This window comes from Arachis hypogaea, chromosome 1, assembly GCF_003086295.3.
Source record: "Arachis hypogaea cultivar Tifrunner chromosome 1, arahy.Tifrunner.gnm2.J5K5, whole genome shotgun sequence".
Taxonomy (NCBI): Eukaryota; Viridiplantae; Streptophyta; class Magnoliopsida; order Fabales; family Fabaceae; genus Arachis; species Arachis hypogaea.
The window spans coordinates 96,708,421-96,736,367 of record NC_092036.1 but is presented as its reverse complement, the minus strand read 5'-3'; the positions used below and the strand labels follow the sequence as shown (position 1 = coordinate 96,736,367).

The 27,947-nt window shown below is 35.1% G+C and overlaps 2 protein-coding genes across 2 annotated transcripts; both read right to left on the bottom strand.

Annotated features, from left to right (window-relative positions):
- Positions 1-1,431: 1,431 nt before the first annotated feature.
- On the bottom strand, positions 1,432-2,220 carry LOC112751613 (uncharacterized). Its single transcript, XM_025800846.1, has one exon. It carries the CDS (start codon positions 2,218-2,220, stop codon positions 1,432-1,434), a length of 789 nt encoding a protein of 262 aa, XP_025656631.1.
- Positions 2,221-11,582: 9,362 nt separating this feature from the next.
- Positions 11,583-16,898, bottom strand: LOC112698914 (protein SUPPRESSOR OF MAX2 1). Its single transcript, XM_025751670.3, has 3 exons — positions 14,260-16,898; positions 13,584-13,881; positions 11,583-13,482 (listed from the first exon to the last, which is right to left on the bottom strand). Exons 1-3 carry the CDS (start codon positions 15,507-15,509, stop codon positions 11,854-11,856), a joined length of 3,177 nt encoding a protein of 1,058 aa, XP_025607455.1. The 5' UTR covers positions 15,510-16,898; the 3' UTR covers positions 11,583-11,853.
- Between the last annotated feature and the right edge of the window lie 11,049 nt (positions 16,899-27,947).

Here is a 27,947-nt window from a genome sequence, read left to right as displayed (position 1 = left end):
TCATTTATGCATCAAGTTAGCATTAGTTCATTTGTGCATCATTCATGTATTAAGTTAGCATTAGTGCAATTGTGTATTATATTAGAACTAGTATTTTTATCCATAATAACATTACGAGAATATTTTTTTTTAAATTATAGTTCACTTTGTTCTAACGGTATAAATTATGCATGGCACAAAAGATTTATAAAATCAAACTACTTTTACAAAAAAGTCGTAAGTTGACAAAAGTCTCTAGCTAAGAAGACCAAGATATCTGCAGATAAAAAATTAAATAATAATATTTTTAGTTATTATTTTTATATGAAAAGTCTAATTTTTTATTAATAATTAATTTTAGCATTCGTTATCTAAAATTTAAAATAATTTAATGTGTATACTTTTACATTTAAAATATTTTAATTGTAAAAAAATATCACATGATATATTTTGATTTGTCAAATTACTAATATAAAATATAATTATATATAGAGTAAAAATAGTAGAGAGAAATAGAAAAATGGAGAGAGGTAGATGAGAGAATTTAGGAAAGGAGTTTATTAATTTTGAAAAAAAAAATCTCAATTTTAATAAGAGTGTCATGTGACACATTTGATTATTAAATTAGATAGTAATATATGATACATAATATAGGTATATTTCAATTAGATAGTAATATATGATATATATAGAAGCATAATGAACTAAATTCTCAAGGACTTATTTGTCCTTCGAACTTTATTTGCAAAATGATGTCAATGACTTATTTGTCCTTCGAACTTTATTCCCCTTCTAGCGTGGCACCGTAACGGACACTTGGATACCGTTTCAACCATGTCAGCCAGTTTCGTTTGGTGTATGAGAGGCAAAAGACTAAATTGTCCTCCGTTTGTTAAAATCAGGGACTTTTTTGTATTTAAATTTTGTCATAGATATATTTGTAAAAAATTTAAAAAGCCAGAGATCTATCTGTCTTTTTTCCTTTATTTTTTAGGATTTATTTTACCTATTCTTCAAGGCTCCTAGTATACTACGTTCTTTCAATTATTATACGCGTGTGTGTGTGTATATATATATATATATATATATATATATATATATATATATATATATATATATATATATATATATATATCTTAGAGTTCGAAATACCACACCACCTCTGTTTTACGACTTAAGCGTAAAGCTCTGTGTGATAGGTTGTTACACCCTCCATCTCCATCCAAAGCCCATCTTTTGCAGCACAATATCCACAAAACTCCATTTTACCCGATCATAAGCCTTCTGAAAGTCTAATTTAATGATTGTCACTTTCTTCTTCCTCATCTTTAACCATTGCACTGTTTCGCATGCAATAAGTGCCCTGTTATGTATTTTTTGACCCTTTACAAATGCACTCTGAGTCTCCCCTTGGCATCACTGATCTCATCCTTCTAACCATCACCTTGGATATTACTTTGTATATGCAACCGACCATGCTGATCGGCCGGAGGTCTTTGATCTCCTAGGATCCAGTGTACTTAGGTGCAAGGGCCACCCAAGTAATATTGGAATCAAAAGGCAACCTTGATGACTGAAAGAAATCCAATACAGCTTCATGAACTCTGCACCAATCTCATCCCAGCACTTCTTAATGAAATTCATATTATACCCATCACTTCCTGGAGCCTTAGATGATTCACAATCCCAAATAGCGTCTCTAATCTCCTCCATTGTTGGTATTCTCTCCAATGCTACCGACTCTTCTTCATCAATCCGATTTACCAGTCCGTTCCTAAATCCAACAACCGGTGACCTCTCCTGATGATATAAATTTTTATAAAATGCTCTAATAGCAATCTTGATCCGAGCTTGATTTCTTATCAACCTTCCGTTAATTATCAAAGCATCAATTATATTGTTCCTCCATCTTGCCGATGCCAAGTTATAGAAGTACCTAGTGTTTTTATCCATATCCTTCGCATGCCTGAAGTGTGACATCTGCTTCCATTGTATTTCTTTTCTCACATACCACTGCTTGCAATAGCTTACTAGAGTCTTCCTTCTAGCCTCTACTGTACCATCATAAACTCCATTTTCAGCCATCTCATCTATCTTCCTGATCTCCTCCTCAAAGCACTGAATTTTCTTATCCATGTTACCAAATTTATCCTTATGCCATCTCCCCAAAGGCACCGTTAGAGCCCACAACTTATCTGTGAACTGGACCTCCCCAAGATTCTTTCGTTCCTCTCTGACCATTCTTAAGAAACATTCATGTGTAAAACCAGGAATCTAAACTCTGAAAAGGATGTGGACCACCTCTGGATATGGTATTCTCAACTATGATTGTGCAGTGATCTAACAAACGTTTTGGTCCCCCTTTTAAACGAATCTCCGAAAACTTCTCAGTCCAATATACACTCACTAAAACTCTATCAATACGACTGCAAGAGCGGTCTCTAAACTATATAAATTTACGATCATTCAATGGTAAGTCCACTAACTACATATCTTGAATTTAACTCTTAAATTCTTCTGCAGATGCTATCAACCTGTATTACCTCATTAAAATCACTTACATAGCATATCGAGACTTGACATAAGCCAGCTATAAAGCTCAGTTCCTCCCACACAACAAGTTTTTTCACTCTAGTATATATGAGGACCATAAACCAAACAGAAAGCACAACAAAATTCATTTTTTAATAGGATCCCTTCAACACATAACCATCTCTCTCATTTGTAACAGTTATTCATTCTAAACAGCATGTCATCACAGATTAACAACAGACTCCCGGACATGCCTTTCGATCCTACAAACTTCTACCCCACCGCATCGCTCCCTCAGATACGTACTATATCAAACTTAGTCACAACTAGCATTTTAGATTCAACCAAACCTAACATATTCAGTTTTTGTTTCTTTTTGAGTTCTTTTACCATACTTAACTTTTCAGCCCCCCGTGACCCTCTAAATTTTCAAGATATAAAAATCATTTTAAAACTTCGTTACACACCTTTTTGAGTTTTTTTCGGTCTACATCTTCGTGCATTTTCTTTCTACTTTGCTAACCTCCTCTTTTGAGCTAACGCTTCATTCTGTTCTTATAAAATCATCATTATATCGTTATCTTCGTTGTACTGCACTGCTCCGGATTCAACAGCCAATTCCCATGCCTTGCTATTTTCGAGCATATGCTCTTCCCTTTTGGAACCCTTTCCATTACTGATCTCCTGTTGTCCAACGTCAATATCTATGCCCGCTCCAGTCTTGCCACTGCCCTCATCAATCCTCGTAGCAACCAAGGTCATACCATCCTCTAGTGCACCTTCACCATCTTCAAGGAACTCATCCTAGAAGCCCATAACCTTCTTCCCAGGCACCGAACTAGTCTCTTCGGTATCTCTGTCAACCCCGTCTTCACTAGAGGGACCGAGTCCCACCGTTGCCGGCGGTGAGTTCTCAACAAGCATAGGACTGCGACTTGTTAGCTCAAGCACGCCCGTGCGGTTCCCTGCCACAAAACCTGCGGCACCGTCATCTCCCCAGCTGTGTCCTTGCTCACCGTCACAGTGGTCTCCTGATGAGCGGATAATTTGTACGCTTTTTGGCATTGTTTTTAGTATGTTTTTAGTATGATCTAGTTAGTTTTTAGTATATTTTTATTAGTTTTTAGTTAAAATTCACTTTTCTGGACTTTACTATGAGTTTGTGTGTTTTTCTGTGATTTCAGGTATTTTCTGGCTGAAATTGAGGGACCTGAGCAAAAATCTGATTCAGAGACTAAAAAGGACTGCAGATGCTGTTGGATTCTGACCTCCCTGCACTCGAAGCGGATTTTCTGGAGCTACAGAAGCCCAATTGGCGCGCTCTCAACGGCGTTGGAAAGTAGACATCCTGGGCTTTCCAGAAATATATGATAGTCCATACTTTGCCCAAGATTTGATGGCCCAAACCGGCGTTCAAAGTCACCCTCAGAATTCCCAGCGTTAAACGCCCAAACTGGCACAAGAATGGGAGTTAAACGCCCAAACTGGCATAAAAGCTGGCGTTTAACTCCAAGAAGAGTCTCTACACGAAAATGCTTCAATGCTCAGCCCAAGCACACACCAAGTGGGCCCGGAAGTGGATTTTTATGTCATTTACTCAACTCTGTACACCCTAGGCTAATAGTTCTCTATATATAGGACCTTTTACTATTGTATTTGGAGCTTTTGATCATGTTTTTATGATTGAACCCTCTTTGGGAGGCTGGCCATTCGGCCATGCCTAGACCTTGTTCTTATGTATTTTCAACGGTGGAGTTTCTACACACCATAGATTAAGGTGTGGAGCTCTGCTGTATCTCGAGTATTAATGCAATTACTATTGTTCTTCTATTCAATTCCGCTTGTTCTTGTTCCAAGATATCACTTGTTCTTCAACTTGATGAATGTGATGATCCGTGACACTCATCATCATTCTCACCTATGAACGTGTGCCTGACAACCACCTCCGTTCTACCTTAGATTGGGTGAATATCTCTTGGATTCCTGATACACGATGCATGGTTGATTGCCTAACAACCGAGTGCTCGCCTGACAACCGAGCCAGCCATTCCGTGAGATCAGAGTCTTCGTGGTATAGGCTAGAACTGATGGCGGCATTCAAGAGAATCCGGAAGGTCTAACCTTGTCTGTGGTATTCTGAGTAGGATTCAATGATTAAATGACTGTGACGAGCTTCAAACTCCTGAAGGTGGGGCGTTAGTGACAGACGCAAAAGAATCACTGGATTCTATTCCGGCCTGATTGAGAACCGACAGATGGATAGCCGTGCCGTGACAGGGTGCGTTGAACATTTCCACTGAGAGGATGGGAGGTAGCCACTGACAACGGTGAAACCCTTGCATAAGCTTGCCATGGAAAGGAGTAAGAAGGATTGGATGAAGACAGTAGGAAAGCAGAGAGACGGAAGGGACAAGCATCTTCATACGCTTATCTGAAATTCCTACCAATGAATTACATAAGTATCTCTATCTTTATCTTTATGTTTTATTCGTATATCATCATTCATATCCATTTGAGTCTGCCTGACTAAGATTTACAAGGTGACCATAGCTTGCTTCATACCAACAATCTCTGTGGGATCGACCCTTACTCGCGTAAGGTTTATTACTTGGACGACCCAGTACACTTGCTGGTTAGTTGTGCGAAGTTGTGTTTATGCCATGGTATTAAACACCAAGTTTTTGGATTCATCACCGGGGATTATTTGTGTTGTGAAAAGTATTGATCACAATTTCGTGCACCATCTCCCTTGCTTCGTGGACTGGCCACTCCATCAGCATCCAGGTTCTCCTCTTTGTCCTGGTCATCAGCAGCGGCGCACAACACAGCATTCGTAGAGCAGCAACCCGGATGGATCCCAACCTGACCCGGATGCATGAGCCTGCCTTCCGTTTTCCCCTCAGCATGATATGGGCCTTTGTTTAATAAAAAGCAGCCCATTCTCCTTCCTTCAGCACATGTGACACCCACCGTTTTCTTAGGCCAACAAATGAGCCTGTTTTGGTCAAATTTTTTTCCCCAACAGCACCCTTTATTCAGCGCATCATTATTATATCCCCAACTAACCCTTTTCTATGATTCAGTATTATCAACCAAATCATAATATCCCTTAAAATCAGCAATTCCATCTACATCAGTACCATCCGTAACCCTTGGAATTTGAATTTGAATTAATTTGCAATAACTCTATTCATTCAATATGTTTTCAGGAATTACTAATCTATCCTTTTCAGCTTCTTCCTCCCTTGACATCGCCATCACCAACTCAACCGCCGAATCTCTGCTTACCACTGGCACTATCAAACTGCTAGCACCTAAGATCTTGCATGCTTTTGGGGAACAAGATTTATCTATCTCCTCAAGCTTACACTGCAATCTAAAACTCTCGTGGCCATCCTCTTTAACTAGAACGTCAAATCCACTAGTACCAATTGTGATGTGAATCCACTCGTTAATTATGTCCATAATACAAGTGTCAATTTGTACCCGTGCCACACTGAATGAGAGGCATGATTCCATGGCTTTGTCACATCCAACCACTTCTCTCCATTGACTTCTTATCATCTTGAACATCTCTGTTAATCACGTATACAAGGGAACACCGAATCGCTCTAGCCATACCCTTCGAGTTTTGCTATGCTCCTCTTCATCCCATCTCCACACACTATCAAAAAACTTAAGGAGATTGTTCATTTTGAACGTGTAGGCTTCTTCAGCACTGAAAATACTATCAAAAGTCAGGAATGCTTTGTACGCTCCTAGTTCTCGTACTTCCACCACTTGAGGCAAATTCTTACCGATTTTAGTCTTTAAATACTTATAGTCAATAGCCTTTGTCGTTTCGCCTATTAGACTCCTCTGTAACCAGTCTAGATTCTCTTTTGCCACAGGTACTTCCATCTTCTTCGTCCACCCATTGTCGTGCGGGTCTCCTTTATTTTCCTCTTTCCTCAACTCTTTCACATGTCTCCCTGCAACCCTTTGGCTCTCTTCATGTTGAGGTTGAAACTTGATAGTATTCTGAACGTCATTTGTCTTATGATGTCTCTGCGTATTCTTCACTTCATTCGTACGTCGATACTTAGCTTCTCCTGTTAAAACAACCTTGCCTCGTAACCTCATTCTATTCATTTTCGCAATAGTCTTCATAACTCTGCCTTTCGTTTTATACCGGAAGAATGCAAAAACGCATAACACTCTTATAATTATTAAATAAGTTATAGAAGATAACTAAGTAATTAATCCTTTATTTATGAGAAGATATGTTAAAAATTTTATACACATATATATCAAAAATTCTATTTATATATTAAAATTAACAACTAAAATTAGTTAGTAATGTATTTATGTATAAATACATGTGTAATTTAATTTATTTTTAATATGTATTTATATTTTATATTAATAATTAATTTTAACGGTTGATTTTGTTGTATATGCATGTAACATAGTCGATATATATATATATATATATATATATATATATATATATATATATATATATATATATATATATATATATATATATATCATGTTCTCTAACAGTTCTAACTGTCTACACAAAATAAAGAGCATAATGTCACTCATGCATGACGACTATATATAAATAATATACTTAATTGCGTCTATTTTTCTTTCATTAGATTAATGAATTGGCGTTGGTTTATATAAATAGACTTATATATGAACCCGCGTATACCTCGGATTCCGGTATTCTAATTCAAATATAATCTATATAAAAGTGAATGAATCTTTTTTGAACTTAGAAGGATAGTTTGGTTTATTGTTGCTCCTTTTTGCAGAAGCGTGCGCGATGAACGGATCGAATTTAGATAGACATGCAGAAAGTTGTAATTCGCAATTCAATAACAACACCATTGGGTTAGCTTTACCAGGCCACCTACTTTTTTTAAGCTGCTTTTGTATACATTACTAAGTTTTAAAAGTGATTCACTTTTTCTTCTTTTAGTTTATCAAATTTTATAAGAAACATGATCATGGGGTTTATAATTGAGTCACATATGCAAGTTATTCTTGCATGGTGAGTTTTGTGAAGGTATAACTCATTCTGCTTAGGGTTAAGCTCGTCTTCGTCGTCTGAGATAAAAGAATTATAGATCGATTTCAAAAGAATTGGCGACAGTAAATATCTACAAAAGCACTCCAAAATAAATAAGAGGGAGATAAATATAGTGTATATTCAAAATAAATAATGTACCTTTTTATATTTAAAATTTTGAATTTTATAGAGTATAAATTGCAAGTGAACGTGTTTTAAATAGTTACCTTTATTGGCCTATTCTTTAAGTAAATTATGCATATCATTCTATGACCTTTTTTTTTAATTAGTTCTGATTATTCGTTTGTAACAGATATTCGTATTTATCAGAAGTAATAAGAAGTAAAATATGTTAAAAAAATATGTTGACGTGTGTTTGAATTGTCATTTATAGGTTTTGATGGTTGAGCTATAAGTAATGGATCATAATCTCTAGACTTGATTTGTGGTATTTTTTGTTAGGGAGTCATTTAAATAAAAATGTTTAAAATATCTTTTTTTAAATATATTTTTTAGTAATTAAAATTTAACATATATCGATTAAATTTTGTTATTTTGTCAAAATTAGACCAAATAAACTAATTTGACCAAAAATATAATGAATCAAATCTTGAAATAATCTATATTAATATTATTTTTTATAAAAAATAACTACAATATCCTTAAATTTTTTTTTGTTGTTTATTATCTAAGAGTCAAATAAACTATGTTTAATTTCTTATTCATACGAATAATAAGAAAATGAAATAATTTAGTGTAAGAATAAACTTAGTAGAAAGGACAGATAGTAGTTGGATGAAGCTAAGGAGGTGTAGCTAAGAATATAATTAAGAAGAATGAAATGATGAGGGGATTAAGGACAAGAAAATTTATATGTAGCGAACAAAAGAAGGGACAATAATAAAATAGAAAGAGAGAGTCGTTGAGGACTTTTTTTCTCATTCTAAAGTGGCCGATACGACAATAGCAATACGACAAGATTTTTGTATAAAGTTGTAAAGCTTGGCAGAACACGACACCACGGTGCCTTTTTCTCTTCTCAATCTCGACAAACCCAACTCTTGCTTTCTTTTCACTTAAATATCACATATTATTCTCTTCTCTCTCATTCTTTAATCTCAATCCTGTCTTTTACCATTGCATCATGATCGTATGTATGCATGTATGTATGACCATCCAAGTATATGTACTTTCACATTATTCATCATCTTTTGATAAATAATTAAAAAATTCTTTCTAGATTCATCTCATTCTGATTTCAACTATTCTATACTATTTTTGAAAGAAAAAGACGTCACGTGTAATCTGTGCCCAACCTAGTACAACATAAATTAGGGTTACAATAATAAGGGCCAACCGATTAAACACATTTTTATGGTCTAGTTTATTTGTAAAAAGTAGGAATATTTTGTGCTCTATATTATATATAGTGCGCACGTAACCTGCCGGCCTTGCTTCCTTTTAAATATGAAGATATATTGTTTTAAAATACAAACATATATATCATTTTAGTAGATTTATATTTTTCTGATTACGGTGGTATAATATTTTAAAAAATATGGTTAAAATTAAAATATTTTTATTATTTAACAATATATTTTAAAAATATTATTAAAAAACTGCTATGACCAAAATAAAAAAAATAATTTTAATATTATTTTATACTCGCCGTTATAACTAGTATAAATATAGAGATAGTATATATATATGAAAACTTTTAGATAAAATAAAGCTTTTTTATTAAAACTATTTCATATCAGAATTTAATTTTAACGTGATTGTTAACCTGTGCATCAACGGTGCTAATAAATGAGAACACATGTGTGGTCATAAGTAGACGACGAAGTGTGCCTCAAAATATATGTTTTAAGGTGAAAATTCAAATGCAGTTGATTTTACGTAAAATTGATAGTTGAGAGTTGTTAAATAAAAATTTAGTTAAATCAGTTAAATTATCTAACAGCTCTTAACTATCAACTTTACGTGAAGTCGACTGTACTTGAGTTTCCACCTATGTTTTAATTGATATCATTTATTCTATAAACCCTATAATCTAAATACGTGTTTTAGGGGAGTATAGATAAGATTATTAACATTCATCCAGACGTCTATGGTATACACCAAATATGTTTATCTTCGATGAATGTATCCACAACCATAATTTCGAATTCAGATTCCAAACCCAACATTTGTTGTCAGAAGAGGACATATACCGACACATGCAACGAAACCCACCCAAGTGTATATGGGAAATTTTCTGCTTTACAATGAAATGACATTTTTTACACTCCGAAATTACGAGATTACAAGTCATTTTTTACCTTTTATATTGTTACGTTGGATACTTCAAATTTAATTTTGTAGTTTCATAGAGCTAAATATAAAATTAGACTAAGGATCGGAATCAACCGCCGTATAAAGCTTAAAAGAATGCATAAAGTAGTTTTTCTTTTTGACTAAAATGGCTAAAATTAATTCATTGCACCAACTTGCTATCCAATTGTCCCATGCAATTATGGAACGAACATTCATCATTTTTTTGTTCTGCTTTCTTTTACTTTTTTCATAGGTGAAATGCCGTAATTAGATTTCTCAAATAATTAAGTGCACTGCACTAGTAATTTATTACCCTTAAATAAAAAATAATTAGTTGGCTTATTATGTGTCCTTTATTATCAGTTTGTTTCCGGTGATATATTATTGCTTTATAAAGAAGACATTGTTATTCATACACGACATCCTTTCCTCTTCTTTTTATTTCCGTAAAATTTTGTCATCCTATTAATTCCTTACATATTATTATATTGGCAGAAGTACAAAATAGATTGTCCCACAACGAATAATAATGCAAAGACAAAATTCACAAAACATTGAGAGAGAGAGAAAAGCTATTCATAATGAGTTGTTAGAATGATTATGCTTAGAAAAAGCCAAGATGACATACATGATATGCATGAAAAAACGAGCAATGTTATTTCCACAATTATTAAAAAGGAGTCTAACAATAATTATAATGTGTAGGTAGGCCATGCGTTAAGTTCATTTTTCTTGTGACTTAAATTTGTATAAGATAGATATTAATATAGTTTGGCGAAAATTTCTATATGTAGGGCAAAATAAGTAGAAGAGTAGCATAATGTGATGGGAAGTAAAAAGGACGTAACATAATGGAGTGGGGGAGGGAGATAAATGAGAACACGTGCAGCAGGGTAGAAGACTTTGAATGTATGTATGTATGTATGTATATGGTGGATGGAGGAGTCAACATGTTAGTGCATTGAGTGATGATGAGTGATGGGGCGGCCCCTTGTTGAGTAGCGTTGAAAACAGGATTGCATTCAGAATTCAGGACTTCAGGTGGTGGTTGTCACCAGTGTGTATGTGTGCAAATGCTTTTCTTTCTATCATCATATCGATCATATCACATATTAGCTTTTTTCTTTTAAATCAGGCCACCAAAAAGGTGACAACGACCCACCCACACCTCTACCTAGCTAGGAACATATATTCTTCACCTTCACCAAAACATTCATTATATTGTAGCCATGCCATGCCATGCCCCGTTTCTACGCTACTCGAAATTCAAATTACCTTATATTAGTACTACCATCTTTATATTCATGCTTTAATAATTTCCTTTTCAAGTATAATAATAATATGTTTCTTGTGCCTTTAAAATTGTTTCCCATTCCCATAATTTCGTTCTTAAGTAACATTTTCTGCCATCAAAATACTAGATGACTCCATTCCCTTCGTTCCTATCAGAACTCAACCACAGACCCTTCCCTCAGGTCTCATGTACCTTTTTTTTTTTAAGAATAGAGAAATCATTATGCATTGAAGAGTTTTCTTTTTCTTAATAATTTAAAAATTTTTATTTCAGTATTAAAAACCTTTTGATACTGTTAAAGAAAAAAAGGTGTAGCAGTGCAGACAACACAACTGAACTCTGACACTATTTATTTAGCACTGTGTATTGGACAAGAAAAGCTGAGGAAAGGACAGAACAATATAGGAATGCTCCCATTTTATTAATATCATCATTCTCCTTTTAATTAATAAATATACCTATGCTTACAAAAAAAAAATTATAAAGTTTGTAACGCAAAAATTAAATAATCTTTTTTCTAAGAGGGAAAAAAGTCGACACCCATCTCCACTTTTAACGGTTTTTGTTGGTTCATCTACTAACGGTCTCTGTCTTTTCGCCGCCAAAGTGGTCTATTTACATTCCTGTAACCAAAAGCAGACGGATATTTACCAATCCTGCCCCCCTCCCTGTCTTAATACTCTTCTGCTACCACTCTCACAGCAGCAGGCAGCCACTCCTCGGAGCTCTGACGATCAGAGTAGCCGTCGTCTTCGAGCCTCACCACCAGCGAAGACTCATGGTCATTAGCGCTAGAATTTAAGGTTTTCTTCAGCTGGTGGAAGCTGGGAACCAACACTTTCTCCATCCATTCGGTAATGTTGGTTTGGCCTAGCCACACCCCACTCGCAATCTTCTCCAGAGCCCCCTCTTGTACTTCAATTGCAATCCCATTTCCGGCAATGGTGGAAAACCTTTTCGAGATGGAGGCAGAGAAACTGGCTCGAAGAAGGTCGAAATTCAATGGTTTAAACACAATGGCATCATCCACGGAATCCAACAGCTCACGGGGTACAGAGGCGGAGGGTGTCTGTAATCCTGCATTGTGGAGGACATGGTTGTCTTCATGGTCCACTGTCAGGTCACTAGAATTGAGCGACCCGTCTCCTCTGTCTTCCTCTGTATCAGCAGCTTCATTGAGATCAAATGATAGACCTAAATTCAAATTTGTTTCCTTACGAGGCTTCAAGGACCTGTCTTCTTCAGATAACCAACTCGGTCTCCGCTTTGAGGCTCTCTTAGCTACTGAAAGACGAAGTTGCCAACCCCCTCTGGCTAAATTTGTAAGCTTTTCTTCGTCAAGTGGGGTGCCGTTGGACAGGTACCTAAGGTCCTCTGGCAACCAATTGGCAGTGAGGAAAAACATGACGTTTCCAAGGCTAATTTCACGGCCGTGGGAATCCGGGAATCTACCTTGCTCCATGGCCCGTTTTATGCTCCCTCGAAGGAGGGCGTTGGCTTCATCGATGTCTTCGAGCATGATGACAGACTGCGGATTCCTTCTAATGGCCTCTGCAATTCGATCGAGTGCTGTTTTCCCACGGAGATGGACATCGGAGTCTCCATCTCCACGCCGTTGGGCAAGAGAGATTACAATTGGATTGGAGGAAGATACCAGCTCGGAAAGTGCTACTGCCATCTTCTTCTTGCCTACTCTGTCGGGACCCAAGAACAGCAACCACATATCACCCTTGTCTCCGACTTGGCGCCTTTTACCGTTGCCTAATTTACACTGGGTCACGGTGGTGGCAACTGCAGAAGCTGCATCCTGCTGCCACCACACTTTTTCTGTCAAACCCTTGAGGATCCTCTTGAAAGAGTCAGCATCGAGTAGTTTCTTGCTCTTTAATTCATCAAACTTGTCTCGTGTCTCGGAAGACATGCAGTTCAAGAAGTCATTAATGCGCTCTTTGTGAGTTTCTTCTGTACTGGTATCTGATTTCTTAGTTTGCCCAAGGACGAGCTCTGTTGTGACAAGACTCGGCTGCTGTCTGACTGCTGGTTCTGGTGGCTGAATGGGCACAGGATTTGGGTTCAGTTGCAAGGAGCTTCCGAGATTCTTGTTGAGTGGTATCTTGGGCTGAAGTTGGGCACCCAACAAGTTCATATTGCATAGGCCTCTCATAGAAAAAGGAGTGGGAACAATTCTCTCTGTACTCAAACTTTGCTGATGAAATTTGGGATGTAGACTCAAGCAAGCATCCTGCCATTTCTTCTGCAATTCCTGTGTCCTCTTTTTCACATTCATTTCTTGGCCGTTGCACTATTAAAATACAAAGGAAAACATTTATATTTCACATTCAGCTAACCAAAGTCATTGGGAAGTAAATAAGCTCAAAAAAAAAAAAAAGATAAGAAATTTACCTGAGATTGGTCGATGACTTTAGCATTATCATTATTAGTTTTAGCCTTCTGCAACCACTGGGGAAGCGATGGTCGAGCTGCCTCTGATTTGGATTCGGCATCCAGTTTCTCATTGTCCTTTAACATATCTGCTAGTTCCTGTTCATAGCTCTGGATGCATTGTGGGCAACAACCCGATATTCCTGTGGGTTCTGTGTTCTCAGAGGCGCGCCTGGGTGGAGCAATTGCCGTAGTTGGGAAGGGCTTCAACGGGGACAAGGATTCGATTGAGGTACCAAGGATACCGTTGGTCCCAAGCCTAGTTACAAGAAAATAAAATATATATGATTACACCATAGCAGAGCATGAAATGCGGGAACGAATAACCATGTTTGAAAGCCTAATCAAGTTAACTGTGCAAAGAGGGGCCATAAAAGAGCTGAATATCCTGCTGTGTTGAACATTGTCAAGGGGTACAGGGACATCAAATGTATATGTTACACTAAAAATAGAATGCTAAGTATAACAGCATTAGCATATCCAATAAGATTCTGTAAATTTTAAGCCCAAATTGATTCCATAAAAAGAATAATTCCGTAAAAACACGAGACACTGAGGCTAACTATCTCACTTGATCTTATAGCTAACATGGAAGATCACAGAAAAAGTGTTTGTAGAAGAAGAAAGAGAAGAATACCTAGGGAACATTCCAGGGAGGGGGGCTCTGCTGGTAATAGGAACAGCCTGAAGATCCCAATCATTCTCCATGGAAGGATGATAAACCTGGCACCTCAAGTATGTCTCACAGGTAGCAGTGCCCAATAACCACAGCCTTCCGGAGCCGCCCTCACCGAACTTCGCCACCAGCCTCCCCATCTCCGCCACAGCAGCACGCCCCGCCTCCGCAACATTCGCCTGCTGCACGTGACCACCACCAACAGCTCCGAACCCAACAGGCTGCTCCACCAGCCACTTCAAGTCACCTAAATTCACAAAAACGCCTCCAGAGCCCGTCGACCCAATCCGGGCCTCAATCATATCCCCCAACTCCTTCAACCTCGCCGGAATCTGCGCCCTCTCGGCGGGAAGCTCCTTCTCCAAATGAATCACGTGCGTATTCAACCCAACAATCCCGAGCGTACCTTCTCCCAGCTCCTTGCTCTCAATCTTCCTCAGAACCTCCCTCACCGTTGCCTCTGGCTCCGACTCACCCACCAAGATCGGGTTCCTCTTTTTCTTCCTCATCAATATATCCAAAACCCTCTTCACCTCCTCCCCCTTCTGCTGCGGCACCCCCAATTGAACACCGGAACCGGTACCGGCACCCGCTTGCTGCAGCCTTGGGTTCAAGTAAAGGCTCCTCCCCGCCGGAGCCGCTGAAGGAGCCACGGGAGAGGGGCGGAATCCAAGAGCGATTGGACTGGAATTGACCGCCGGAGACGCGGAATTGAGGGACTGTTCGATTGTGGCTTTCACGGCGGGGCTGGAGAAGCTTGCTTCGCGCATGACTCTGCTGACGCTTGGGTCGTCGAGGATGGATATGATGAGCTGCTCAAGCTCGACTTTGACGGCGAGGAGCGGCTGCTGCTGCTGCTCCGGGTAGCCCCGGCGCTGGTGCGCCTGTGCTCGCTTCAGCGCCGCCATGAGTGCGTTGGAGATTGGTGGCTCAGAGGAGGGGTTTGTGGTCTGGGAAGTGGGCAAGCGCTCGAGAGCAACGCTGAAGCAGAGCTCGAGTGCCCTGCACTGAAGAGGGTGCGATGAATTCGGGTGAGACTTTATGCAGGCCTGACGCAGGAATCCCGAGGGCGAGGCTAGGAGCGTGGCGGCCACGTGCAGCGGCGTTGTCTGGCCATGGTTGCGTCGGCCGGCCTCGGCGATGGAGTGGTTGAGGACGCTTGCCGCCTCGGGAGTTAAGGTCTGCTGGATGGTGCTCAATCCGGCTCTCATTTCGGAAATCTATGATGATGATGATGATTGTAAGTCTCCAGCTCAAAATTGAATTGGGGTAAGGAAAGGATATTATGGGAAGAAGGAAGAAGGAAGAGAGGAAGGAGCCCCACAAGTTGTAGAGAAAACGAAATTAGTGTGTGGAGAGGAGAGGGGGATAAGAAAGAAAGAAAGAACACTTGAGAGTATTGACAAATTAGGATTTGCGGGTTGCCTTGCCTTTGGCTAAACAATCAAAACAAGCTTTTTACAAACACAAACAAAATTCAACAAAGTAATACCCCTATCTATCTACTACTACTTTCCTTTTGCTATTGCTTCCCCGTTCAAACCAAAATATCAGATCCCTTGCTCCTCCTCCTCCTTCTTCACAACAACATCTTCTCCATTCCTTTTTCTCTCTCTATATCTCTCGCATATCTCTATCCATCTCAATACAAGAACGAATAAGCCCTCAGAATAAATGGGTAAAGGTCCATAGATGGAGGCAGGTGGTGAATATAAAAGCTACTTTTAACCTTTTTCATTCCCCAAGCTAACTTCTTTTTTCTACAAATATTATATGCATTCAATTTCGCCTATAACTTTTCTATATCATACACCAAATATTTTAATATTCATATAAACATATATTTATTATTAATTTAGATAAAAAAATATGTATAATTATTAAAAAAATATTAATATAAAAAAATAAAAAAATTATATTTTTTAACTACTATATGTTATTATATTGTTATGTTTGTACCGCAGATAAAAAAACAAGAGAGGGGGAAAAAGAATTGGTTAACTTTATTGTGGCAAGAGAAAGAGAATTAGAGAGAAGGAGACAGAAGTGGAGAGAATTTCTAGTAAACGGAGAATTGATGGTTGGGTGAAAGTACTATCTCTTGCGAAGATTTCTGGAAAAATAAAATGCTTTCGGAATAGACCAATCTCCTCTGCATTTTCCTTAAAATAATTAGAATATTCGTCCAGAATATGAAAAGTAAATATTTTTATTTTAATGTATTTAGCATGATTAAAAATGAAAAATATTATTTTCCTATAATTTTTTTATTTTATACAGTCAATTTAATTTATGTACGTGATACTGATTATTAATTGATAGTTTTTTTTATAATAGAGTGAATATAACAATTATTTATTGAGTTTATAAAGTCCGTTTCAAAAAGAAAAAAAGTTAAACAACTTTTCTCCGAGTCAAATTTGCGGAAATGGTATTCACACAGGGTAAGATTATTGCTAAATTATATAACCTTTTAAATAAATATTTTCGCGTAGATTTTTCTATTAAATTCAAGGGGCTAATAAATTCGATACTACCATAATAGAGGAAAAGAGAACACCTTTTTGGAAAGAGAGAGATGATGATAGGAGAGAGATACTCAGGACTGAGTGAGCTCTTGGATTGACTGCCTTTTTAGTTTTTTTTCTCTCTCTCTCTCTCTCTCTGTTTTGTTCTTTAGTAATTATTAATTAGTTGTACTGAGTATAATTTGTGCCTCAGTATATAGACTAAGTATATTATAAAAACATTATTTTTATATTTTTAATGTATTAAATATATTTAAAAAATTTTATTATTATATTGTTAAATATATTTTTAGAGTACAAATTAATTAAATCTTTTTTTAAATAATACTTCCTTAATAAAGTTATTAAAAAAATAATATTAGAATGATGAAATTTTAAATAATACTTCCTAGGAAAAGGCATATATAATTTTTTTTCTATAAATTATTAACTTACCGCAGAGATTTTAAAACTGTAAATAAAAAAGGGGGTTTGAAGGGGGGAACATGTCCCACGCAGGTTTAGGGAGGTAGAGCACACGAGGCGTAAGTCATTGAAGGGTTTAAGAGGGACCCTCACGCGCCTAGGAAATGTGATACTACTTTTTTTACATTTCAACCAATTTTCTGCTTTTCACACGCAACAGCTACAAAAGGTATCTATCTATCTCACTCTCCTTTCACCTTTTTCAATTTTCATTCATTCGTATGCTTTACTCTCCACCCAAATTACCCCCCTTCACTTTAATCTCTTGTCATAAGCCAAAGGTACGTGATCGTCTGGCAAGTTACCATTGCCACATGAAAACACCCACTCCATTTCTTTTCTCTTTTTTTCTAATCCTTAATTAATTCAACCACATTAAACAAAACTGTCCCTGTCTCTTCATTATGTCAAACTTATTTTCTAGATTTTTCTTTTGTCGCATTATTTGACATCAATTGCGACATCAACCTTATACTACTTATTCCGTTTTTGTACGTATAAATGTATTACACTATTTATTACATTCTACATACTAGTATATAAATGCTTATTAATTTGATTTTGTATAAATTTAATATATAATTATAATAATATATGTATTCAAGTTTTCGAAATAGTAAAATCATTTATATATTTGCTTTTATTATTAATTTAACTTTTTGAAATAAATAATTTTAAAATAAATTACTTTAAAAAAAAGTTTGGGGCCATTATTTTTTTAAAAATTTGATCAGCACTTAATTATAAAGTAAAGTGAATAATCTCACACCATTAGATGTAAATCTCACACTATTAAAAATATTATTGATATTTAATTAATAGTTACAAAATACAAAACTTACTAATCCCTTAACATTTCTCTTATTTTAATATGCTGATAATTTTAACATGTATCCAATTATATATTATTATGTATATAAGTATATATTACTTATACTTACATTAGTACATATTCTGTATATTTTTGTTATAATTTATATAATGTTTCATTTACAAAAACAATTTTTAGATTTCTCTTAAGCAATTTAAATGTAGCCATTAGTACAATGAACGCGTATGAATAATTTAAGTGACAATATATTTGTCATTTTATCTTTGCACTAAAAATGTTTAAACTAAGCTTTGATTCATAATTGCTGTGACTTCACTTTTGTTAGAGAAAAAAAATAATCCGTGATAAAAAAAAAATAGACGTATATAAGTTAACAAAATTTTTTATAATAAAAAATTAATTAAAAATAAACGAAATTTATCTTATTTAATATTTATTAATTATTATAATAATTAATATAATATTAAATAAGATAAATTTTGACAGTAGCTTTTCAAGTTTGGAGACTGGATTCTCCAAGCTTCATTATCTAGTGACATGACTTAGTTTCTAAACTGATAATCATCTGTATGTATTTTCTAAAAGGAACACCTAAAAAATCAGGAACACACAAATTAAAGTCATCAAGATCCATAACTCTTCTATTGATTCTCTTATTGGCTTAATTATCGTAGTCCGGTCATCACAGGTGCTTTATGCCTCACAAGGACCATGACCTAGTAACACTCAAATATCGTCATTTGCATAAAGTCTTAAGTATCTATATCGTAACAGTTTTATGCAACTCTAGGAGTGTTAAAGACTCAACGATCCAAAATCCTGACCTATAACTAAAACATATTTTGTCAGATTTAGGTTTGTCTATTTTTACTTTATATAATTTTATTGTTGGGATGGGATCATGCTTACCCACTTCAAAATCATATTTCATAACTAAAATACATATTTTATACTAAAATTAATAGTAAAATATATTGTCTTATACAATCAATGTTTTTATATTATATAGTAGTGTTTTGACTTAAATAATTTATTTTTATATAAATAATATGTAATATTTATCAAATTTAACATTTAAATGTAAACTTTCTATAAAATTTATTATATAAAACTTACAAAGTTACATAAATTAATTATATATTAAATTGATATAATTTAACTCAATTTATTTCAAATTATTTAAATGATAAATTCAATAAAATATTAAAATTATATCTAATTATAATTAGACCTAGCTAAATATTATAGACTAATTTATTGTAAATTTAGATTTTATTTAAGAATTTGTCATTAGTCAATTTATTGCTGTATACATAAAACGAAATTTAAACTCTCGATACTTGTTTAAACATACGAGTGAACTAAACTCCACTAACCCAAAATGATTAAGGACCCGTTTAGATAGGTTTATAAGTGATTTTTTTTAACTTTTAACTTATGAAAATATATAATATTAATGTCTGGTACAATTTTTAAAACAAAATTGTAACTTTTTAAAAAATTATTTTAGTGCTTAAATAAAAGTTAAAAAAATGACTTCTTTTATAATAATTTTTTTTTATTATTTTTTTTAAAATAAATATTTTTAAAATTAAAAAATTAAACACGAACTAACTTATTTATAAACTACTTTTAATATAAATATTTATTATTTAAATTATTTTTTTAAAAATAATTTAATTAAGTTGTTTATCTAAACCGGACCTAAATTATTTGTGTAATAGTATTAGTACCTGACTAGTAAGTAGGAGTATTTTGAATAGGGGGTTTAAAAGTTTGAAATAGTTTTCTATGATTAGCGCTGAAAGAGGAAGAGCATTTAATGCATTGAAAATGGTTGTAGCCAAACCTTCACAAGCCACATACAGCCGCCCAATAATATCTAGCATTAAATTCAGTGGACAAATTCAACTTGGTTTTATATGGACCGACCTTCATTGAATCCCAAAAATAAATCACAACACTGTATTTATTAAATTAAATAAGAAAACGACATCAGCAGAACAGCTTATCTTGTTCTTCTGGTTTTGTTGGCATTTTAATTAAGAACACCTATTCAAATTATTAATTAAAATTCTTTTATAAAAAATATATAACTTCTATATTTTTAATTATTTATTGTATATTTTTAAAATAAAAATTTGTATTAGCAATAATATTAATATCTATTCTTATGATATATATATATATATATATATATATATATATATATATATATATGTTAATTGAATTCTTATGCCATTGATTAACTTTTACAGAATAAAAAAAATATTATTATTCAGAAGACACTTGTCTGAAATTTAATACATTAAAACTATAAAATTTGTTGTGTTGATTAGATTTTTTTTTATAGTCTTTTTAATTGATGTTTTAAAAACATTTATCAACAAAAATTCATGCATATATATATATATATATATATATATATATATATATATATAGATAAAAAATTAAAAAGGATATTTTATAAAAAACCATAACTTATTTAAGCAAAATATAAATTATGTTTAGATGTATATTATTTCTTTTATGTTATAATTTTCATACTATTACTGCACAAAAAAAAAGTAATATTTTCTCGTAAAAGATTTTAATTTGAGAGACAAATTAATCTCGTGTTTGGAAAGTCTTCAACTTATTATATTCTCAGTAATAAAAAATAAAAGAGGAGCGCACCTTACATACAATTTAGAAGGTGTTTTTTGGTTATTGAAAGGGAATAATGTGTTCTCATTTTTTTATTTTTTAATAAAGATGGATCTAAATGCAGTTTTAAATTATGGGAGATTGACTTGTATAAAAATATTTTTTATCTGAATATTCAGACTCTATAATTGTGTAAAAAAACAATAAATTGTGCTTTATTTAGTTTATAATTTCTATTACTTTAATTATTTGGACAAGTACTGAAAGTTTTAAAATCAATGCGTACTATATAAAAATAATTGGTTCTCATACCGAGAGAATATAAAATGAAAAGACATCACATCCAACTCAAAATCTTAAGATAATAAATTTATGAGTTTCTCATTTTATAAATTTCTCACTCTTTCTTTTTTTTATGTAAGACTAACTTCAACATTTCTCACAGTTGCAATATAAATATATAAAAAAAAAAGACATTTATGAAGGAGCCTACATACCAACTTCCATTGTATGTGTACATAATGTATAGAATAAAAGCAGTAAAAAATGCATATGCTTAATTGACCATTCACCAAGTTGTTTATTTGTGCAAATTAAATATACAAGAACGTTGAATCAATAATTGCACCATTAACATCCTTTAAACACAAGAATAATAATCCCTTATAAGTTACTAGTACTATATTAATTCAAATAATAATAAATGGTAGGGGGTTCCACATAGTACATAAGAAATGATAAAGAGTGCTCTAACACTAATGATCATTGTCATTATGCGAATAATAAAGGTGCATGAGCTAATAAAGATATAAGTAGTAATATAATATATCCATGAAAAAAAGATATAATAATAATATAATCGGCAGTAACTGAAAGTACACTTGTGGATAATTAAAGAATTTTCTACTAGGCCTTTAGGTTAGAGTATTTAATTTATTATTTTAATATGATGTATTGTAATTGTTTGACAAGTATCCTAATGCATTATGAGAAAATTATAATAGTAATAAAATAATGGGTAGTGTGTAGTGTACTATCTAAGCGCTTTTGGGATTCCCAACTTTATATGAGAGAGAGTAGCTTAAGGCAGAGTCAGAGCAAACAACTTTTAAGCAAAAAGCAGAGAGAAACCCAAAAAATAATGGATCATGATGGTTCCTTTTGGTAACGCACGCCCTCTATACCCTCTTTTCTTTTATTTTGTTTCTTGCCTTTTACGCGTTTTTCGAGCTCTAACAATTACTTGTAGTGTATCTGTATCTATACGCACCCAATCCTTCTCTCTTCTTCACAGCTTTTGCTTTCTCCGCAGTTCATTCATGTCTTTCCAATTTCAGTTTAGCAAAACTAACCATCTTCAAATAATAGGCTAATTTTTTTGTGTATTAAAAAAATTTTGGTATAATACTCAATTATTAAATTTTATGGTATTTTTTAAAATTATGGAAGCAGATAATACGCCCAAATATACAATACAAGAGAGCGTATTATCCTGTTTTCATAATTTTAAAAAATACTATAAAATCTAATAATTGAATATTATATCAAAATTATACCCATATACAAAAAAATAAATGCAAAAAATAGGTATACATTAAAATCTCATTATATATTTATATTTATACTAATAAATAATTTTAATATATGTTTAAGGGTAAAAAACCATAATAAGCCAACTGGCTCAGAAAATTACGTAAATACGCCAAAGCAAAAATTGTTTCAGCAATAAGCCAGATCGCATTTTTATATAATTCGAACCAGGTTGGTTCGAACTCTATTTGTTAGTAAATCGAACCAGGTGAGTTCGAATTAGGGTTTTCTGTTGTTAATAAATCGAACCAGCCTGGTTCGAATTAGGAATGAAGGTAATTCGAACCAGGTTGGTTCGAATTATAGAGAGAGAAGGTTCCCATGTAATTCGAACCGGGTTGGTTCGAATTACACCAATCATAGTTCGAACCAGGCCGGTTCGAATTAGTGTGAGACTGAGCTAGCTGTATCTATGGAGAAGGCAGATCCGAATCGGCCAAAGAGATGCGGCCTATGTCGCCAACCCGGACACAATTTAATAAGAAAAAATAAACACTAAACTGTTTCAAGATTCATTGATCATACAAAATGAATGTCCCAGAACACAAATAAAAAAAAACATAGGTAAACAGACTATAACATAACAAAAAAAAGTACAAACCACTATGATACTTGATTGAACTTTAAAGAAAAAAATACATAATTAAAGAAGCCATATTCATTACTACTCGCAACAATCAAACTAAAAGTCATGTGCACTAATGTAAATAATACTGAGACTAACAACATGGGAAATAATCTAAATAACTCTAAGACTAGTAAGATGCGCACTAATGTAGATAATGCTAACACTAACAACATGCATCCTAATGGTGTCCTGTCTGAGACGAGCCTGCAACCTGTGGGCAACTACGTCGTGTGTGTCCGGGTTGGCGACATAGGCCGCACCTCTTTGGCCGATTCGGATCCGCCTGGTCCATATTCGTCCGTATCCTAGTGGATCTAGGACGACCCTCTCTGGCACGCCTCTTGTCAGGGTCTGGAATCACCGTGGGTCCGTCGTAAGGTGGCCAGAAGCCCTCCGGGATCGGAGGTGTGAATCCCATCTGATACACATTGAACACCGAGCTAATCTGATAGACGCTGTGAACGTAAGAGGTCCAGGTGACCCGTGAGTATGCACAGCATGCAAGTGCGTGCTGACACGGGAAATGAAGAGCCTGGAAGTAGCCGCAGTCACATGTCCGAGAGGCAAGTGATACTCTGTAAGTACCCAAGGAGAAAGAACCAGTCGGAGTGGTCTCTGCTACAGTGAACTCGGAGTTATCCCGGTCATACAGCGTCACCGTGAAGCACCTGGCCGTCTTCATGTTGGCCTCAATACACTTCACCAAATGCTGACTGAATTGTTGTCCTGTTCCCATCTGGGCCTCAGCCTCTCTCCCCTTGCGAACAAACAGTTCCGCAAGCCTACAATATGTTGCCTTCACCAGGGATGCTACAGGGAGATTTCTGACCCCCTTCAGGATAGAGTTCACACACTCGGAGATGTTCGTCGTCATGTGACCAAATCTCCGCCCCTCATCACGATGCTGAGTCCACAACGAGTAATCAATCCGGTTCGCCCACTCACACATCGCCGGATCTTCAGATCGCAGGATATCAAACCAGTAATCAAATTCAACCTCGGTCTTCGCATACGCCGCGTTGACTAGTAGCCTCCTAGCGTCTTTGCCCTTGAAGGTTAGGGCAAAATTAGCCGCTACGTGTCGTATGCAGAATGCACGGTACGCAGATGGCGGTAGCCAACCGCCGTCAGGAGCCTCAAGCGCAGCCTTGATGCCGTTGTGCCTGTCCGATATAACCAGCAGACCGGGCTGTGGGGTCACGTGCTGTCGAAGGTGCGAGAGAAAGAATGTCCAGGATTCCGCATTCTCACCCTCTACTAGTGCGAATGCCACAGGTAGAATGTTGGAGTTCCCATCCTGTGCAATCGCGATGAGCAACGTTCCCCCATACTTCCCATACAAATGTGTGCCGTCAATGCTGATTAGCGGCTTGCAATGACGGAATGCCTCGATGCAGGGCGGGAAAGTCCAGAAAAGTCTGTGGAAGTACGCTTGAGATTCGTCCACCTGTCCTCCAACTCGAACCGGGCTCGTCTTCAGTACCGCAACACTCCCAGGCATCGTCAGCTGGACACCCAAGACCCACCTAGGCAGGTCGTTGTAGGACTCATCCCAGTCACCGTATATGAGGGCAATAGATTTCTGCTTTGCCATCCAAACCCTCCGGTAAGTCGGCCTAAAACCAAAGTGTGCTGCCGTGGCGTTCAGGAGCACCTTGATGCTCACGGATGCATCGGCCCTAACCATTGGCATAATGAACGCCGAAATCACATGATAATCCAAACTCCTGTGATCACTCGAGATGGATGTGGCCAGGCAGGTGTGAGGTCCATTGTACCGTTTGACCTCCCAAATGCCCTTGCGCTTCCGGAGACTCAGTCGAATCAACCATGTGCACCCATTCCCAAACTCGGAACACTTGCCCACATACCGGCGGTGATCGGACTCCACCACCTTGTACTGTACCCCTCGCCTGATGCTGTAAGTCTTCACACTTAAAAGGGCCTCATCTTTATCCTGGAATTGCTGACCCACCTGGAACTCTGTCAGACCAGTAGTCCCTTCCGCATCTCTAGCTCCGAATCCAACAGCGTGCCCTAAAACCCCCTCATGTCTCATGGCGTCCAAGTCCAACGAGGAAAAATGTGGTGGATACTGCTGTGTGCCAGAGCTAGAACCACCTACCTCCAACGCAGGCCCAGTCGCTCCAATATCATCAGCGCTATCATCGTCAATCATATCCGGCTCGACGTCATCCTCGTCTTCATCGTCCAAAAAACCGTCTCCTACGCCAACAGGTGCAACTCCCACTAAAGCGTTCGGCAAGTTTTCCCTTTCCACTACCTCGTCGCCTTCGGTGGCATTGAGGTCAACAGCGAAAGATGGGGAGGCGACATGTTGGACCACTGGTTCGTACACAGGGACGGACGAGGAAGCAACGGCAGGCCGGGAACTAGAACCTGCTGCATTCGCTATAGTGTTCGTATTCCTGTTCGAACCGCCGGAGCTGGATACAACATCAACCAGCCGGGCCAACAACTCCGGTGTCCTCACCTCCGGAAACTGCCGCCGACAGAGAAACATTACTTGCAAGTCCGCATCATTATTAATCGTGAAGCAATCATACTTCACCGTATTCTGTAGCACCGTGACTGGAATGCGATAGAAAAACTTCTTTACCCGCTTCGCACCCTCCAGACCGAGCTTCATTAGTACAGCGCTAACAAGGTCATCGTAACTCGTCGTTGATGTTATGACAATACATAGAGGATTCTTATCTGTGAACTTTACTCCGGAACGAGTTTTTCTATTAACAGATCCTCTGTGGTGCACCAAAACCACAAAACTCTCCTCACTAGCCATCCTACTCCCTCTAATGATACTAACTCACGTTTGGAACCATATATATACAGCTCAGTCTCACACATAGTTCGAACCGGCCTGGTTCGAACTATGATTGGTGTAATTCGAACCAGCCCGGTTCGAATTACATGCAAACATTCTCTCTCTATAATTCGAACCACCTTGGTTCGAATTACCGTCATTCCTAATTCGAACCAGGCTGGTTCGATTTAATACCAACAAAAAACCCTAATTCGAACTCACCTGGTTCGATTTACTAACAACTAGAGTTCGAACCAACCTGGTTCGAATTATATAAAAATGCGATCTAGCTTATTGCTGAAACGATTTTTGCTTTGGCGTATTTACGTAATTTTTTGAGCCAGTTGGCTTATTATGGTTTTTTACCCTAAGTTTAACATGATTGAATGTTATTTTAGATTTTTAAATGAAATTTAATATTTTATTCATTTCAAAATATAAGTGGATATATTATATTATAACTTATGTTAGTACTAACAAAAAGCTTGAGGATTGAAGTTAATTTATAGAATGTTTGATATAATTTTTGTTTTTTTTTATCATGAAGAGTGTTTTTTTAACAAAAGCGGAAATTATTTTTTTTGTAAGACAAAAAAATAAAAAACATCATATACAGTAGCTTTTTTAAAATTTTAATTACAAGCTTCACTTTTCATCTAATTTTATTTTTTAAAAATATTTTTTTTCCTTTTTACATAAAAGATTTTAAAGAGGTTCAGCATAAAAAGGACCAAAGTTAACTGCCTATAAATTTTGAGTTTATTTCTTATGATCTAAGTCAATTATATTTGGCAATATTTAGTGATTATAGAAAACAAATAAAAGAAATTAATTCTCCTTTAATTTGGTGTGTTTTTCTAGTAATATCATTAAAAAAATAAAATATATTATTTTAAATTTTATTTTTAATATATACAAAACTTAATTATTTCATATATTTTTAAACTAAAATTTGTTTTTGATATAGTATTAGCTTAACTTTTTAATTATAAGGAATATCAAGATTTTTTATAGAACCGGTATATGTTGGACCTAATATCAAATGAAAATATGAGTGTTCTAATTGTTTTAACCGTTAATCTAAATTATAAAAGTTATATATAATATATATTAATTAAAATATTTAAAATATCAGTATTTTTAATACACTTAAAATTTTTCTAATAAGATGATGTAAAAAAAAAAAAAAGTAGAGGTGGTGAGAAAGGAATTAGTTGGGGGGGTTGTTACGTGTGAAAGGGTGGAGAGACAAATTAATTGGAAAAAGCTGACGCGTGAAACTTTAGTCCTTTCCTTTTCGGGCGACCAACTGAAAAGTGATACTTTGGATTTTGAAGCTCTCATCTCATCTGCGGAGAGAGAAGCTCACCCTCTACTTTCTGCATTTATTACCACTTTTATCGCCGGACCTTCTCTTCTTCCCTTTTAGTCTTTTCCACTACTTCTCTCTACTTTTTTTTTAAGCCACTATCAATCATATCCAAATCCAACTCATTTTATCAAATTTTTCCATAATTTTTTTTTTAATATTATAAATTTTAAACATAAATCTTATTTATTACTGTAGCTTTTCATAATCTATACTTTTAAGCTTATAATTTTATATTAAAAATAAAATTAATCAATCATTAATAATTGAATAAATTTATAATATTTGGTTAAATATTCAATTTTTTTAAATGGAGAAATATGGTTTGTGCTTAAATCATTTTTATAGTCTATGATAAATAATTACAATCTGCAATAATTAGGCTAATTTTTTTATATAAAAAGATTGTGTTTAATTCACCGTAACAGATAATTAGTTTGTGTTTTTATATGAATTTAATTTTTTTAAATTTTTAAAAAAATCAGACCTTTAAAATTAAAAAATAAAAAATCTAAGAGTCAAATTTTATAGTGCACAAATTGAAATTAAAATAATTTTTTCTCTATCATAAAATAAATCAAAGAGTCTAATTTGTAAATTTAAATTTTTTTTAATATTAAAATATAAATTTGAAGATCAAATTTATATATTTAAAAATTTTAAAATAAAAAATTCAAATTTGAGATATGTGTGTTTAAAAAAATATTTCAAAAATCACAAATTTAACTCGTAAATTTATTTTTTTTACATAAAAAAACATATATAAA